The 15772-nt window shown below is 35.1% G+C and overlaps 1 protein-coding gene across 4 annotated transcripts in view; it reads right to left on the reverse strand.

Annotated features, from left to right (window-relative positions):
* The window catches only part of LOC115442193 (rho GTPase-activating protein 20), a 34126-nt gene extending 19294 nt beyond the window's left edge, over window positions 1–14832 (reverse strand). For all 4 annotated transcript variants that reach the window (XM_030167198.2, XM_037447063.1, XM_030167199.2 and 1 more), the window contains exons 1-4: window positions 14439–14832; window positions 14037–14209; window positions 11436–11531; window positions 3071–3162 (exon numbers count right to left, since the gene is read on the reverse strand). In XM_030167198.2, the coding sequence (XP_030023058.1) occupies window positions 3071–3162; window positions 11436–11531; window positions 14037–14209; window positions 14439–14606 (529 nt within the window). In that variant the 5' untranslated portion in view covers window positions 14607–14832. The remainder of the gene's footprint in view (window positions 1–3070; window positions 3163–11435; window positions 11532–14036; window positions 14210–14438) is intronic.
* Window positions 14833–15772: the final 940 nt, after the last annotated feature.

Genomic DNA, 15772 nt, shown 5'->3' on the forward strand with positions numbered 1-15772 from the left:
TCGGATAGTCATCAAAGTACCAAAATCATAAAAATTAACATTTCTTTCGAAGGATCCGACAGTTTTTATTGTATAACCACCAGACAGCAATATGTTAACGTTAAATGTTAAGTTTCGCGTGAATCGTAATCATCCACGCCATTACATAAACAGAGAAAGTTTGTTTGTCTGTCCGTATATAAAAGTTAATTGTCCAAACAACGGAACTGATTTTGATTTAACACTTAATAATACACCGACGTGAGCGCTTAATAATATAATTATTGGGATTCTACATTTTTGGCTATAGTAAAGTAGATGTTACATAAATAATATCACGCCCTCTTTTCCTTTTCAGGGGTAGGTAGTGGTGTAACACATACACATTGCGCACGCAGTACTTAGTAGAAACCATATTATATGGGGTGAGCACCCGAACTTATCGATATGACACTGACTACGAAAACCCATATAACTTTACCCGTCTTGAGAATCGAACCTACGATCTCACCGCCATGGTGCAAAACAACTACGCCACCGACGCAGTCTGGCAATGTTAAATTGAAACATAAACAATCAAGTCTGCAATATAAAGACGGTAAGAACTAGGTTTACGCAGCGCGATAGGAACCGAACTGGGTCAAACAATAATCCGATGAGGCGCTCTGAAGAGATTAAACAATCGCGACTGGCGTTCGTTGCAGCGAGCGATCGCCCACGCGACGGGCACGGGAACGCGCGATTAATTGGAATAATTAAGTATAATTATTTTCGGTCAGCTAATGGCTGAATGCCGAATGTCTGTGTTAAAATGTTTACTATGCTAACGTTTTCACGTTTATTCTTTTTCATTAGTGTCATGAATTTCCAAAATAAAATGGTATAAATAACAGTCTTACTAATTCCGAAAGCTGTTTACAATTTAAATAATGCGCGATCTTCTTACAGAAACATAAAAATAATTTTAACAAAAAATTAAACCGCCTTCAAAAACCACTCAAAACCAAAAAATAATTTCACATAACAGGTATTTACTAGATACCAATTTCGGAGTCGGTGCCTAATTAAAATTCACGTCGAATTGATAACCTCCTCCTTTTTTGAAATCGGTTAAAAAGAGAGGAAAGTTACTCAACTGGCGGTAAGTACCAAAACTGTCTCTATACAATAGTAAATACTATTTAAACCAATAAAACACTGCATGGAATTAACCTGTGCATATCATCTTAAGACATATAGACTACACAGTCTTACTTATAAAAATTTCGCAAAGCTATGCTTAAAACATAAATTTACTCGATCAGCTGTAAGTCAAAACCCGCCATCTTGCCTCTTAAACTAAGAACCGGTGATCTTTTGACAGCTATTTAAGCAATTATTAACCACCTCTTAACACTAAAACAAGTTTATAAGTAAGACTTAGACATGTTAATACTTATAATAACTAATACACTGGCGACAATGTTCTGCAGAGAAAAAGTAGTCTCTGAGCAAAATTATAATAAGATGATAATTTTTTTAACAGTCCAATCCAATACCATATGTTTCTCGTACATATATAAATAATATGAAATATCTTAAAACTGAATATAATAATCTTGCATCTCAAATAAACAATAAAATCTTCGAGCATAACAATTACGTAAAGTAATGCATGGAAATCAATCAAAACATTATTTAAAAACTATCGTGTTGCACGCGATCGACACGAATACAAAAACCATCGTTACGTTACGAGCCTGGCTAACTATAAAGTTATTCAAATATTTATTTACACTGTTCATTGCGTCTATCCCATAGGGGTACGCAGAAACTATGGATTACCACTTTACACGATTCTGGCATACTTCTCTCGCTTCTTCTACCTTCATTAATATTTTCATGCATTCCCGCCGGTTCCGGGTATTGTAACGTTTAGGCACGCACTCGAAAAAACTATATTAACAATTTGTACTCTATAACATCACTGTCATCGCTCCAATAACATCAAAGTTCTAAGTCTTAACAATATTAAAGGCATGAGTACGTCGCGAATTGTATAACTCACAGCAGATGTTAGGGACTTACATCATTATCGGTCATTCAAGATGTATGGGAAACGGAATGAATCATTCGCATAAAGGAGCACTGAGTTACGATTCTGAAAAAGTCTCATTCGTGTCGTGTGACGTCATAGTTCGTGTGTAATGTCCTCGATTCTTTTCTTTGTACTGAAATTAAATTGTCACTCCTGCGACTTAAGATGTCCGACACATCCGCACCGAGATTAATAGTCGATGTATTTTGACGCACGCATTTGTTACTTAAGTGTGGATTAGACTTAACATTACTCATCTAAAATAGCAATGGTCCGTGACGATAAAATTAGGCCAAGTCACGTCACTGATCGTTGTAATGTTAAGACTTCGACACCCATCACATTGTAATGTAATCGTTAGAGCATTTTAATTTATTTGATCGGAATACCAATCATACTGAATTTATTAGGATGCAGTCCATTGTTATTTCTGATTTCACCTTGATCAGAATCAGCCATGACTTTTTATTTTCTTTTTAGTGACCGCTGACTGTTTATTTTCGCTCACAAGTCACAACTCATCAGACATGCGCATGACATGATCGGTCTGGTTCCATTTTAGCTTGCATTTGACTAAGACTTTATATTTTTGGATTTCGTCTGAAGCGCATTCGATTTTTATAAAACACTTAACAATACGCTGGTGTTTTTTCTTGTAGCAATGTAAAGCCGCATTTTAAATAAGAAAAAGAGTAAAGAGGAGTTGTAAATATAACTCAGACTAGCAAAAAGAATTCCGAATGACAAGTCTGAATACTGATCGAGTAACATGTCAAAAAATTTACGAATTTCTGCTATTTTTTGGTACTAATCTACAGTAGCAAAAGGTGAAATTTTCCGACATATCGATACTAATATGCATAAATGTTTGCAAATCATTCCAACGATAATTAGATTCTACATAACTTTGACATAAAGGGAAGCCGACAGGAATAGGGACCCTTCGCCACTGCTAATCTAGTTTAATCAGCATTTTAAAATGAAATAAATAAATATTTTTAAGTACCAACGCACCTGCTTTATCAGCATTGGAGGCCATCACCCGAAACGTGCCGAAGAGTAGCACCAACAGCCTCTGCGTGCACACCGGAAGCGAGAGAAGCAACCTGCAAACAACGACTTCGTTTAATAAAATACGTTAAATTAGATAGGTCAACATATTGTCCGAGCAAAGGATACAGGTCCCTTGCTGGACATTTCTGGACTTATCAGTGAAGTCGTTTTTCAATCGTAAAAAATTCAAGTTGGTGGAGCGTATTGTAACTATTTTGTTTGTTGCGTGTTTGTAGACTTAAGTTGTGCCATCATATACAGCCAAGTTGGTTGTTTGGTACACGTCTTGTCACCGCCAAATTCATACACTGCTATGCCCAAGCTACCTTTGGCCCACCGTCGTATGAATGCCATCAATTATGTACGATGGTTTTTACATCATCCAAAAAGAAACAATTTAAAATCCACACACACAACACTGTTAAAATACATATCAAAATAACGCGAGCCATGTTTCATCAATGCAAAGTGGATAACCGTTCCACTGCAGCCGTGTCCCTGTCAATCAAAATCATAGCATGTGAGTAATTCGTTTACGGCTCGTGTATGTCTACGATCACACATATGCATGTACGGGAATCTTGTTAAGAGTCGATATATACGTATGCATATTTGTGTATACAGGATCGTTATAACATTGCGTTACAAATAAAACCATACATTTATCTTCTTGAAAAAAAACACTACAATGAGTTACTTAACCCGTCGCGTTGGTGTAAAATTAAAAAGGGTAGTTCTCTAAAACATCTCAATAAAAAGTAATTTCAATTTTACACGCCCTAATGCCACTACTGTTATTATAAGAGAATTTGTCGCAGCGGCAACATCACGCCTCCATTTAAAAACAAATCCACACATACGCTATATTTACATAATAAATAAATCAGTAAAATAAAATAGAGTTTTTTGGTGAAAATATTGATTATTCACGGATGATTTTTGGCACAATGCTAGCAGTGTTAAGACGAGTATGTGGTTTCACTTATTAACGCAATATCAAAATGAACCTGTACATTACTTTAATCAAACTTTAGTATTAACCTACGACAATTACGCTAGATTTGATCCTATGATCGATGTAATCCAAATATCGACCAAATAGTATGTAAAGCGTTAGCTTACTGGCTTCTATTACATCAAGTTTTCTCTTATAGTACAGAGCATGTCATTTAAATAATTTCAATAGCAAACCTCATAACTCACTAGTCTCTTGCATTATCACCACTGCTACTCAGACGAAAAGTATAATTCAAAGTTTTATATTATATTGCTATTATTTATGGCGTATTCCTTACCGTCTTGCGGCTTACTCGTCTCATTTAATTGCAATAAAAAACACAAGTACGGACAATACCAATAAACTATTGCAACAAAAATTAACAGAGATGAAGTCTTGCGAGACTCTTGAACCGATTACGCATCAGCGATCTCACTAAGTGAAGCAATTAGACAGAAAACTGAAACGCGCGAGGGTTTGCACAAAATTTTCGAGGTTATTGATCCTACAGTTCAAGGTAGTACGTAAATAAACACGGTCACTCCGGCACGAGACCAGGGATGTAATTGGAACCAGATTATAGGGGTCAAAATCAAAATGTGTTAAATAAAATTAATTTATTGAACATTTAGGTTATATGTCTTATGACTAATACAAAAAGGAGCCCTAAGAAGTCGTTAATGGCGACAACTGATCATAGACCTCTTTTTGGTCATGCCAGTCACCTGTGCCAATTTAAACCACAAATAGGTCGCGGTCTCAAAACACTGCCGATAGCAATAACAACAAATAGAAAATTTCAATAGACCTTGGGTTGTGATGACGTGTCTGAAAACATAACACATTGAATGACGACATTGAGACTTGAGTCATAGGGCCATAAATCGTAAAACCAACAATGATAAGCGGTATTAGTTATTTTTCGACAGTTGAAAAACATTTCTGGCCGATTATCCCAGCTCATTATTATTCTTGAAGGTGTTAAATGTTATAAAATTGTACATTTTGACTAATAGTATTCAGACTAATACTAATAGTTGCTTATTAACGGACAGGTAGTCTATGAGACGTTGCAACTCACAAGGCCATTCGGTATTAATTACATGAAAAAAAACTGACCTATTTAGTGGTGGAGAAAACGTTTTATTACGTAGATTCTATTTATTATGTATCTGTGTGTGTATTTATTATATATTCTATTTATTAACTATCCCTCCTATATTTAATACTATATAATTCCTAACGAAGGCATTATTTGATAAACAAAACACCGCTATTATAATGTTTTTTTTTTAATAAACGAGTATCTGCCTATTATATTTTTTGTTTCTTGCTGCCGTTAAATCCGTCCCTGTTCAAGATTATATGAATGAACACGAGAGCACAATGTATGGGCGTCGGTTGGCGAGTGTGTACGCACCAATGAGCCGTTACGCTACAAACATAATCTTCTTTGATTATCATTATGCCTCTTGATATTATGTTGCACAATATGTTGGTAGTCGTTGCATATGTATTTTAATATCCGGATCGGAGTTTATTTTAATAACAGCATTAGCTATTTGATCTTCAACACTTCTTTCTTAATATGTTTTAGACAATCTAACTGGCAAACTGATGGATGGATCCAGTAATTTAGAAGTACTCATGTGCAGTATGTTTAGGCTTTTGTCGTGCATCAGAATTAAATGGAAACCGATTTTATTATTTAATTACTAGGCATTTGTAGATTAGCAGTGTTACTCATAAACTTGTTTTAGCGTTAAGAGATGGTTAAGAATTGCTTAAATAGCTGTTAAAAACATCACCGGTTTCCTAGTTTAAACCTCATTAAGAGGCAAGATGGCGGGTTTTGACTTATAGCTGATCGAGTAAATTTGTGTTTTTACTAAGCATAGCTTTGCGAAATTTTTATAGTAAGACTGTAGATATATATTTCCAATCACACGCTTCCAAATGTCTACTAATTATCATAATACTATAAGCGCTTCCATGTTATAACGTCTACAAAGACACGAGGAATTACGTATAAGGCACTGTCATCAAGGATTTGATCCATACTTGGAAAGCATTTGTATGAATGCGATCGGAATTGTATAACAGGAAAACAGTATAAATTAATATAATAATAATATCAGCACTTAATTATATACTGTCCTACTGCTGAGTACGGGCCTCCTCTACTACTAAGAGAGATTAGGGCTTAGTCAACGCTAGCTTAGTGCAGATTGGCTTCACACACCCTTTAAATTCTTATACAAAACTTCTCAGGTACGCAGGTTTCCTTACTATGTTTTCCTTCACAGTTAAAGCAAGCGATAAACCACAAAGAATACACACATCACTTTAGCAGTCAGAGGTGCGTGCCCTTGGGTTATAAACCTGCAGATATTCGTCTTAGCAGTCCGAATCCCAATTAGGCTATCGCCGCTTCTATCAGTTAATAGATATTATAAATTAACAAATAAACAAATAAACAGAAGTCCCACATAGCTACCTAGCAAGAATTAATACTTACATTGTGGGTTCCATGCTACGCTTAGAACAATTCAATAACTTTCGGATGCGTCTACAATAACGGCAATATTTCAATAGTTCTATATACATACGACTTGCCGCAAGTCTAACAAGCTTCAAAATTTGCATAAGTCAGCTTGTCGCGATTGTTTTGTGCCGTAAAAGTTTCTTGCAAAAATTTCCTTCTACAAGTTTTCGTGCTAAACTAATCCTGGTTTGAAATTACAACTGAACTCATAGGTACTTAATTTTAAAAACTAAAATATGCAACATATTTACCTAGGGATAACGGAAATATTCATAAAGTTTACAGAATCAACCACTATTCTTAAAGAGGTTTATTTTGGAAACCCCTACAAAAAAAAAAACTAAAAAGAAGGTCTAATAATTTTAATCTAAAGAAACATTATTTTATTTCAAAATACCAACCTACAAACATACTGATTGGTCAAACATATTGATATCAAACTAACAGTTCACACAAATAACCGTTCAACACGTTATCTTCGTGAATTTTTATTATAGAGAACCATATGCAAGCGTCTATAATTCTGTTGCCATGCGTCCCGCGCTGTCCCGCCGCATCACGTTACCGCATCAAAATTCCGGACGCACGTCCATAAACAACCATTGTTCATATCTATAATGTCGCCATGTTGCGGCATATTTTGAAAATCGAATGCCTTCCCGCCATTACGTTGCGGTAAACAAATATGGCTGTTGTGGCTATGTAAAAGAAGTAAACTGCGCTCGTGTACTTCTTTATAGGATTCTAAATAAATAGATGCGAGAAATTAAGTATCAGTGACAAATACGCTATTTCTAGACCCTAAATATACGTACTGGAGACACCATATTATTATGACATCGAAAATTCACATGAAAAAGTTCACAATTTATTTTCATTGTTAAATGTCAAAATACCCGTAAGCGTCTAAAATGTAAAGTCTCATTTTCGCTTCAAGCACAGAATTATGTACTATGTAAAATCCAAGTTTTGCAACCATATATCGTATAATAATAAATAAATATTCTTGAAATGCTTCACGGATTGATTGATACGCGAACTTTTTTTCCAGTAACACATCCAAATATTCGAGTCATTATCTACATAAATAAAATAATTACACAGCCGACTGCACACCTGAAGACAAGAGGCTAAAAATAAAATGAATCCGATTTGCTATTCGTTCATTTCTGTTATTTAATAGCTGTAATAAACTAGAATTTGTTTTTTAGAATTTTCAAGTTATTCATAGTTTTCTTGTTTTCTAATACATAGACATTTAGACAAACTCAGTTTTTTTCAGTTATAGCTTTCATTCGCTAATTTATAATTAAAATTCAATGAGCGTACAACCATGTTGCAATATTTTAATGATTTCATTGTCACGACTATCTTGACCTTTATACAATTGAAACTAAGGTCTTCAGTTAACTGCAAAGATTAGAGACATTTGAAGTGTACATTATACATTGTAATGCTAATTGTATATTTCAATGCTAAACTTGTTTAAATTTGTTATTTAATGAAGGTATATAAGAAAAATGTTTAATACGCATTAAAAAGCAGATTTCCAATATGATTAGCAGGAATTACTAAATAAATTAACATCATCCTTAATAACTCTTTAAGTAATGCAAATAAAGGAAACAAACCAGACAGTTTACGCCTAGCCTAAAACTGAAATTTGCTCTTACTACACTTTGAAACCAAGAATCCGTAGTCGTCAGTTATTCACCAAATAGGTACAAACAATCGTCCAATTGTTCCACAAAACGGGCGCGCGACATAAAAGTGGACAACACCGATACACCGCACTACGTAAGTAATCAATTTACATTTATTTGCATTCGCATCATCTTCCTTAACGAGTTTTTCAAAGCAAACACTTTGTTATAATGGTTTACGTTTGTTAGTTTACTCACGTCATTGCTAGCTTTTGAAACGTTACAATTTTTATGCGTCTAAGTGCAAGCAATTTATTGTTTTTGGGTTCTAGGCCACTTGGTTTTTGTGATGTTACCAATGAAACTAATGCATGGATTTAAATTACTCAAGTAATAACTAATAACAATACCATATACCAAACTGATAGTCTTGACTATAATAACGTACAATTATCTTGTGCCGTGGATGAAACACGAAGATCTCAGTCTCGCAACACCCATTCAAATAAATAATTGCCAAACACAAGAATTTATCCTGACTCTTGAAGCTATGAGGACCCTCCAAAAGTGCAACGTGGTATAAGAAGAAACTCGGACTAGCAGACGCCGTAATTTTTCCATCTCTGAGCAGCTTAACGCTAGATTACAAGACTGTTCTCACATAACCGTCAAATCCAGTCGCACCTCAAGGCAGTAGGAAGTTGTTCGTGCCCTTTACTCTTACAAACAAAAAGATAGTGCACTTTAAGCGCCAGGCAACAGATTATCTTTTCTTTTAATCGTTTTATGCTGCAGCTTTACCCGCGCAACAAATTATGTGTTATCATTGTTTCAGGCATATCTCAGGTCCTATATGAAGTAGTAGAACGCAATTAGCACAAGCACCATCAGAGCGTGAGCGTGGGCCTAAATTAGATCACGGATATGGAGCAACCACGTTTAATTACTGAGGTTCAAGTTGAGACGTGCCTCAAAGAGCACACTACAGCCTGATTAACACAAGAGGAGTATCTCTTATAACAGAGAAATGTGAATTTCGACATTTTCGCTGCAATACCGCGTTATAAGATTTTCATACCATTGCATGCTTGAACCTGATTGAAAATGAAGTCAGGAAGACCATGTCTTCGAGTTAGGTTCATTTATGCTATGTATATCAAAAAAGGAAATTAAATGTATAAAACTAAAAATCGCATCAAACTATTCCTTGAATCTCTATACGATATTAAGTTCCTGTTTAAACTCGTCTTTAATATGCGAAAAACATGTTTATACCAACCTTTAGTCCTAGTTGCAGTAATGTCACTTATGACTTTGACATCAAAGGTCTATACTTCAGTATTATATGAAGTAAGAAATTGAATATCTATTAAATTAGAATAAACTATATTTTGTATAAGTGTAGCCATCTGTCGTTTGTCGGCCTAATACGACTATCAGTCGCTTGTCAAGTCCGTAGGGCTTAATAAGCTAACAATACAGCACTTAATAGCTTCTTGACCTTTACAAAAGGGAACAGCAGCATGCATCTGCATTTGGTTACGCAAAAGCTTCGATATATTTCGAAATAATTACTTATCGTCATAGGATGATACGCGGTGTGCTGACAAAATTATCAAGTTCATTGAATTGCTTACCACATAACGAGTATAGCGAGATATTTAACGCAAAATACTAATAGATATATCTAATTATCACATAATATTTTTATATAAAAGAAGATATTGATTAAAAACTCTCAACATAGTAAAAACATGCGATAATTACATTTTTCTAAGCGAAGACAATGAATACTATTCCTATGTAGTGAATTAATGCACTGGCAAAACGACGAATTTTCTTTAGGAAAGGGGTGAGAGTCCAGCTAGTGGATACAAAAAAGAGCTCGCCGAATTTAACGAAAGGCCTGAACCACGTGAGGCTACTGTAATCGCAAGACTTTTTCTAATGTAGGCAAAGATGTTTTTAGGGTAGGCACCGCCCTAGCTAAACCCATGAATGTATGGAAATTGTTAATCCCGGTGATCCATATAGATCTAATGCCACTATACCGTAGTAGTAAATACTACACTGTTTGTTGTTTGTGAATTCCTTACGAATCGAAAACTCCACACAGACACGCCTTAATTATCCCCCTAGGTGTAGACAGAGGCGTAACTTCTGCACCCACTTTTCGCCGTATATTGCATCCTATCATATGATAAGCGTCGGGCCTATAGCTATTTCTGGCACAAATTCCAAGCTCCTGATATTGAGTACAAATCTCTTATAACAATACTGTTTTACAGGATCGAACCCGAAACTTCAGCACTGCAGTCGTACCGTAACACAACCACGCAACCGAGACAAATAAAACTACATTTAACAAATCCGAACAAACTGCCTCTCAAATCTCAATCGTTATCCAGGACTCCATCTAGACCTCAATACGGCCTTGTCATACCTCGCACCGCATTCCAACGCCCGCAGCCAGCTGTATAGGCATGAAATGGGCAATGATCACATTATAAAGTGAAACAAAGATATTAACTGGTATTTAATTAGAATGTTGTCCTGCCCCAGCTGATTCGCGACAAGTACTTGAAGGATAACTTAATAAATACTGTAACTGTATTGGTTACCGTTTAATTTAACCTGTCTCTATACGGTAAAGTGCTTATGAAAACATTAATTCATGGAATTTTATATTACTTCATACAAGGTATGCAAAGGCGGACTTAATGCCAAAAGCATTCTCTACCAGTCGACCCAGGGTGACTTATAAAAATTCCGAGAATGAAGTTTATCTGGATATCCATAGATCCGAACGAAAGAGAGACCTAGTTATAAATAATTAACAAATTAATCTGTAAGACAGTGGACATGATACTTTTTAATAGGCAATAAAATTCACACGATTTTTCGTCAACCAATTTCCTATTCCCGTATAACTTTGATAATGAGGTTAGTGATGTTCCGGATATCCGTATTCGATCCGTACCCGCGGATATCCGAGAGATAAGAAAGACCGTGTATCCGTATTCGTTACTTTTTCGCCGGATTTTTTACCTTATTAATTTTCCATACATAGATGAACTTCTACACAAGATTATTTTATGTTCACTGACACCAATAAATGAGGTTCATAGCATAAGGTACCACCTTCGTATTTCGTCGACTTGTTCTTGTTCGGGCAGCTCCACGGCCGCAAACAGCTGCATTTCACCCTCGCGCCCAAACACGCCACCTGGGATCTTCCTGCGGGCAAAGAATTCATACTACATATAGACCCAACAAACTACGTACAAGCGCGAAACAGAGAAAGCAATAACTGCAATTAACCAACACCAAGTTGCTCTGTAATACGAACATTATTTTAAAATTAAAGTAAAAATAAGTCACATCTACAGTTGAAATAACTCTTCTTTTACTTTTGGATGTTATTTTAAAAATCACATTTAATCTATTGATCCGTCTAGGGCGAAAGCCCCTAGGAAAGGTGCTAAAGGTTAGCATTATTTGAAGAAGTAAACAAAATAAAGAGAGTGTATGCTATTCTTAAAAAAATGTTCATCCTTGGCCACTGTACTGGCGTTCAAGGACATTGTAACTCGCTATCAACTAAGTTGTAAATGAATTTTACAATTGTTTCGAAAGTTTGTTGGAGATATTTTATATCCGAGCGGATAGCGACCACCACGCACAAGAAGTTAAAACCCGCCATAGTGGCCCACGTAAGTGTCACGTTCCAGGATCAGTCTGTGTATATCCGGTTCTGACAATCCAGTATAATTGCGTCGACTGTCGAGGGGTCAGGGTCAGTCAGGAGTCATCTCTCGTCAGTCGACATTCTATCGGACTCCACTCCACTTACCATCAGGTGCAGTGGGGTCACTGCTGTGCCCATAAATAACAAAAAAACTTTACATACAGCCCCCTACAAACAATCTGATAAACTTTACTTGTTTATATTATCGTCCATATAGTTATGCTTAAATATCTAGCAACAAAACCAATAATACTTATTCCTTCATAATAATTAAACTTATCTGTTTTAATCATAAAATTAAAATAAATAATAATACTAGCCCTGCATATATACTACCCAGTGCACAGCACAGGCCTCCTCTACTATTTAGAGGATTTAGGCATTAGTCCACCATGCTGGCTGATTAATACATGAGTATTTTAACAAAATGTCATGTTTTAATCTGATTACCTTATCTATTATGTTGAAAGTTCATATGTATCTAAATGAATCATGGACAGATTACTTCCTTATAACAATCTTATCTGTGAATGTACCAGATCTTCTGATAAGCTACATAATGCAATGTTGAAGATGATGTTGCATTATCAACAGAGGCTGAGATAAGCTGAACTCAATGATTAATTGAATTATATTAATAATATTAGTTAGTTATAATACTATTATTTATTTTTAGATTATGTTGCAAAGGGTAATGAGATATGCGAGAGGTTCAGCCTCAAATAATGCTCCAATTCCTATTCATCACCAATAAAATTGTGTGAAAAACATTATCTGTTTTTCGGGCTAAGTATGCAGGATATGTAAAATACAAGAATAACTTCTCATTATCTGAATAAGCAATCTGATGTATTTATTTGTTTTTGATATTAATATAACTACCTTGACATACAAAAAAAACCCCACTACTCATTAATTTACTCAATTTATTTGCCAATTATAATGTATTGGAACAATATTTTAAAGGATTAATCTAAGCATTTTTTCTATTCATTATGAATGTGATAAAACTTTAACAATATATACATTATAATATTATTAATTAAATAGTGTTAATTACTGGTAATGTTAACATCATTTACAACAAAAAGAATTATGAATCATTAGATGATAAAGAACTATGCAATTAGCAGATGTTAAGCTTTGTTATTGCAATAAACAACATTACCTTTACAAGGAAAGTTTTAATGATATTGTTACACTAGCAAATATTTCTACACTATAATAGCTGGCAAGCAACTTGAACACATTGCATGTAAGGAGATTTTTTTTATACTTTAGTGTAGGGTCAAGTGGCAAAAAGTGAAATTTTGTAAAAGGGAACAGGACACAACTTATAATTACTATTATGCATGCATGCGGTCTGCAAATCATTCTAATGATAATTTAATTCTACATAAAGGGAATCTGTCAGGTATTGCATTATATGGACAGTGCGCCACTAATAGGTTCACTACATAAATGTTATTTGGTAGTCTGCCCTGTGACCATAAAGGTTAGTCTTAAAAATGTTAGCAGAAAATAATATAAACAACCATGATAAAATCTGTAAATAACTATATTTCATTATAGCATTGTATACATTCTTACAGGCTTTATGCCCTAATAAATAGTTATTTAAAGAAGGATATCCTGTCTACACTCTATCAATATTAGCAAGATAATTAATCTTTATCATGATAACCATTGTTTATAGTAAAAATACGTACATAGAATATGAAACTTTTCTTTATCATAATTTTTATCTGTACTTTGTACAATCTCAAGAAAGGCTGCTCTGATTCTAAAATCCAGCATTGATATGAAACAACATTATCCCTGGGTGGTATAGCCAGTTTTTATCCATGCAAAGGATGCTGCCATTGTTATTAAAAACATGAAAACCTATTTCCATATTTATTTATAAGTTTTTTGGTGATATTATTGGCTATGCCTCTTCTTGATAAGATCTTCTTCTAAGATTGATTATGGAAAAAAAAATAAAAATATTTTACCTTAGGAACTTTTTCAGGACACTGGCTATGGTATACACTGAGTAGTTGTCCACATTGACCAACCGGCCAGTTTGTAGGAAGTGTATGAGCTTCTTCATGGCACCCTGGTGGCCCGGAGCACGGAACACATCCCGCCGCAGCGGCGCCTCCTTGTTCAACTTCAGTATCAGCACCTGGTAACATTGGCACCACGTAAACCACCAAAACACAACACTAAACATTCTGCACTGTGTGGTAACACTTCCAGGATTCTAAATATTACGAAATTTTAATAAATCAGGAACAAGTAAGTAATCAGAAAAAATATAACACGAAGCGGATAACTACATTTAATCGTCAACTTTGTGTTATCTGCAGCGAGGGCGTTGACAACGAAATACACTTCACATCAAAGGTACTAACAAGCAATGGCCCGGGAATATCGTCCTTGCAAACTTCATGAAGCGGAACACCAAATTTCACTTTTTCAAGTCTTCTAGGATACGGCAGGGAATTAGGATGCCCGCAAGACGTAACCACATTGCTCAATGTAGCTGCTCGCCGATGCATCCTCCTAGCCCAGTTACTCATCTTGCCGGATTCCGGAAGGTATTGATCTAATTTGATTCCAGACCACTAATTTTTTGAGGGCATTTTGTTATATCGTATTGGATGTGATTTTTTGTTTACTATTGACAAGGGAAAGACAAGGCAGGTCAAAAATAGCGTGTTTCTTCACTCGTTTGCCTGCTACTTGTCCACACGACCGTCGCTATTCGCGTCTCGCAAGTCGCAACACGCACAACTCGCGTTTGAACAAGCGGCACAGATAATAAATAAATTATCATGTCATTGTATTGTCTATGGGTTACCACATTATATGTGGTGTATACACAATATTCGTTTTTTATGTCAAACTATAATAAGTTTTACCAACAACTTATGAGTTAGCGAATCTCTAATCACAAGACCCACGATTATAATCCAATACCGTTTGAGTGCATTTTTAAGCCAACTAAGTAGTAGGTACTACGTTAGTTTATTGGATGCATCGATTATTGCAGTAGAAAATAGCTGAGTTACAAAACCTGATAATCTCTGCGTTTATCTTCTTTCACTAACGTGTTTTGATGGAATATTTTTATAACCAACTTATCCTCATTCAACAAAGTTGAATAATTGCTAAGCCTTGAAGATGTTATATGTTAAAACTCTCAAACTCATGGACACTCTACTAATATTATAAATACGAAAGTATTGTGATTTTTTTTTTGGGTATTTGGATGCAATTTGAATATTTGTTTGAATAAACAGCTGAACAGATTTGTGTGAAATTTGGCACACGGATGGACCATGATTACATACATTACACATAGACTGCTTCTTATCCCGGCTATTGGCCGCCATGGGAAATTATGAGATATTGAATAAGTTTCTTTAAGCAGATGCCGCTGGCATTGTATAGATGACGCTATGTATCGCTACAGTGTTTAGGGGTCTTTTGTAATGGAATAGAATGAGAAGCTTTTCACGCGGGCGCAACCGCGAGCAACATCTAGTACTAAATAATTTCCACTGCTAAAAAAGCACAAAGCGTAATGGAAGTCAGTGAATATTATTAATAATACATGTAATGTAGTATAATATTATAATCCGATGATATAAAATTTATTTAAGTCTATGCTTTCTAACACAATGGTTAGGTAGTTTTATGTTTTAGAATTGAATACCATTATTATGCTCTTCGTGCGAGTGAA

This window comes from Manduca sexta, chromosome 6 (genome assembly GCF_014839805.1).
Source record: "Manduca sexta isolate Smith_Timp_Sample1 chromosome 6, JHU_Msex_v1.0, whole genome shotgun sequence".
In the NCBI taxonomy this organism is placed as follows: domain Eukaryota; kingdom Metazoa; phylum Arthropoda; class Insecta; order Lepidoptera; family Sphingidae; genus Manduca; species Manduca sexta.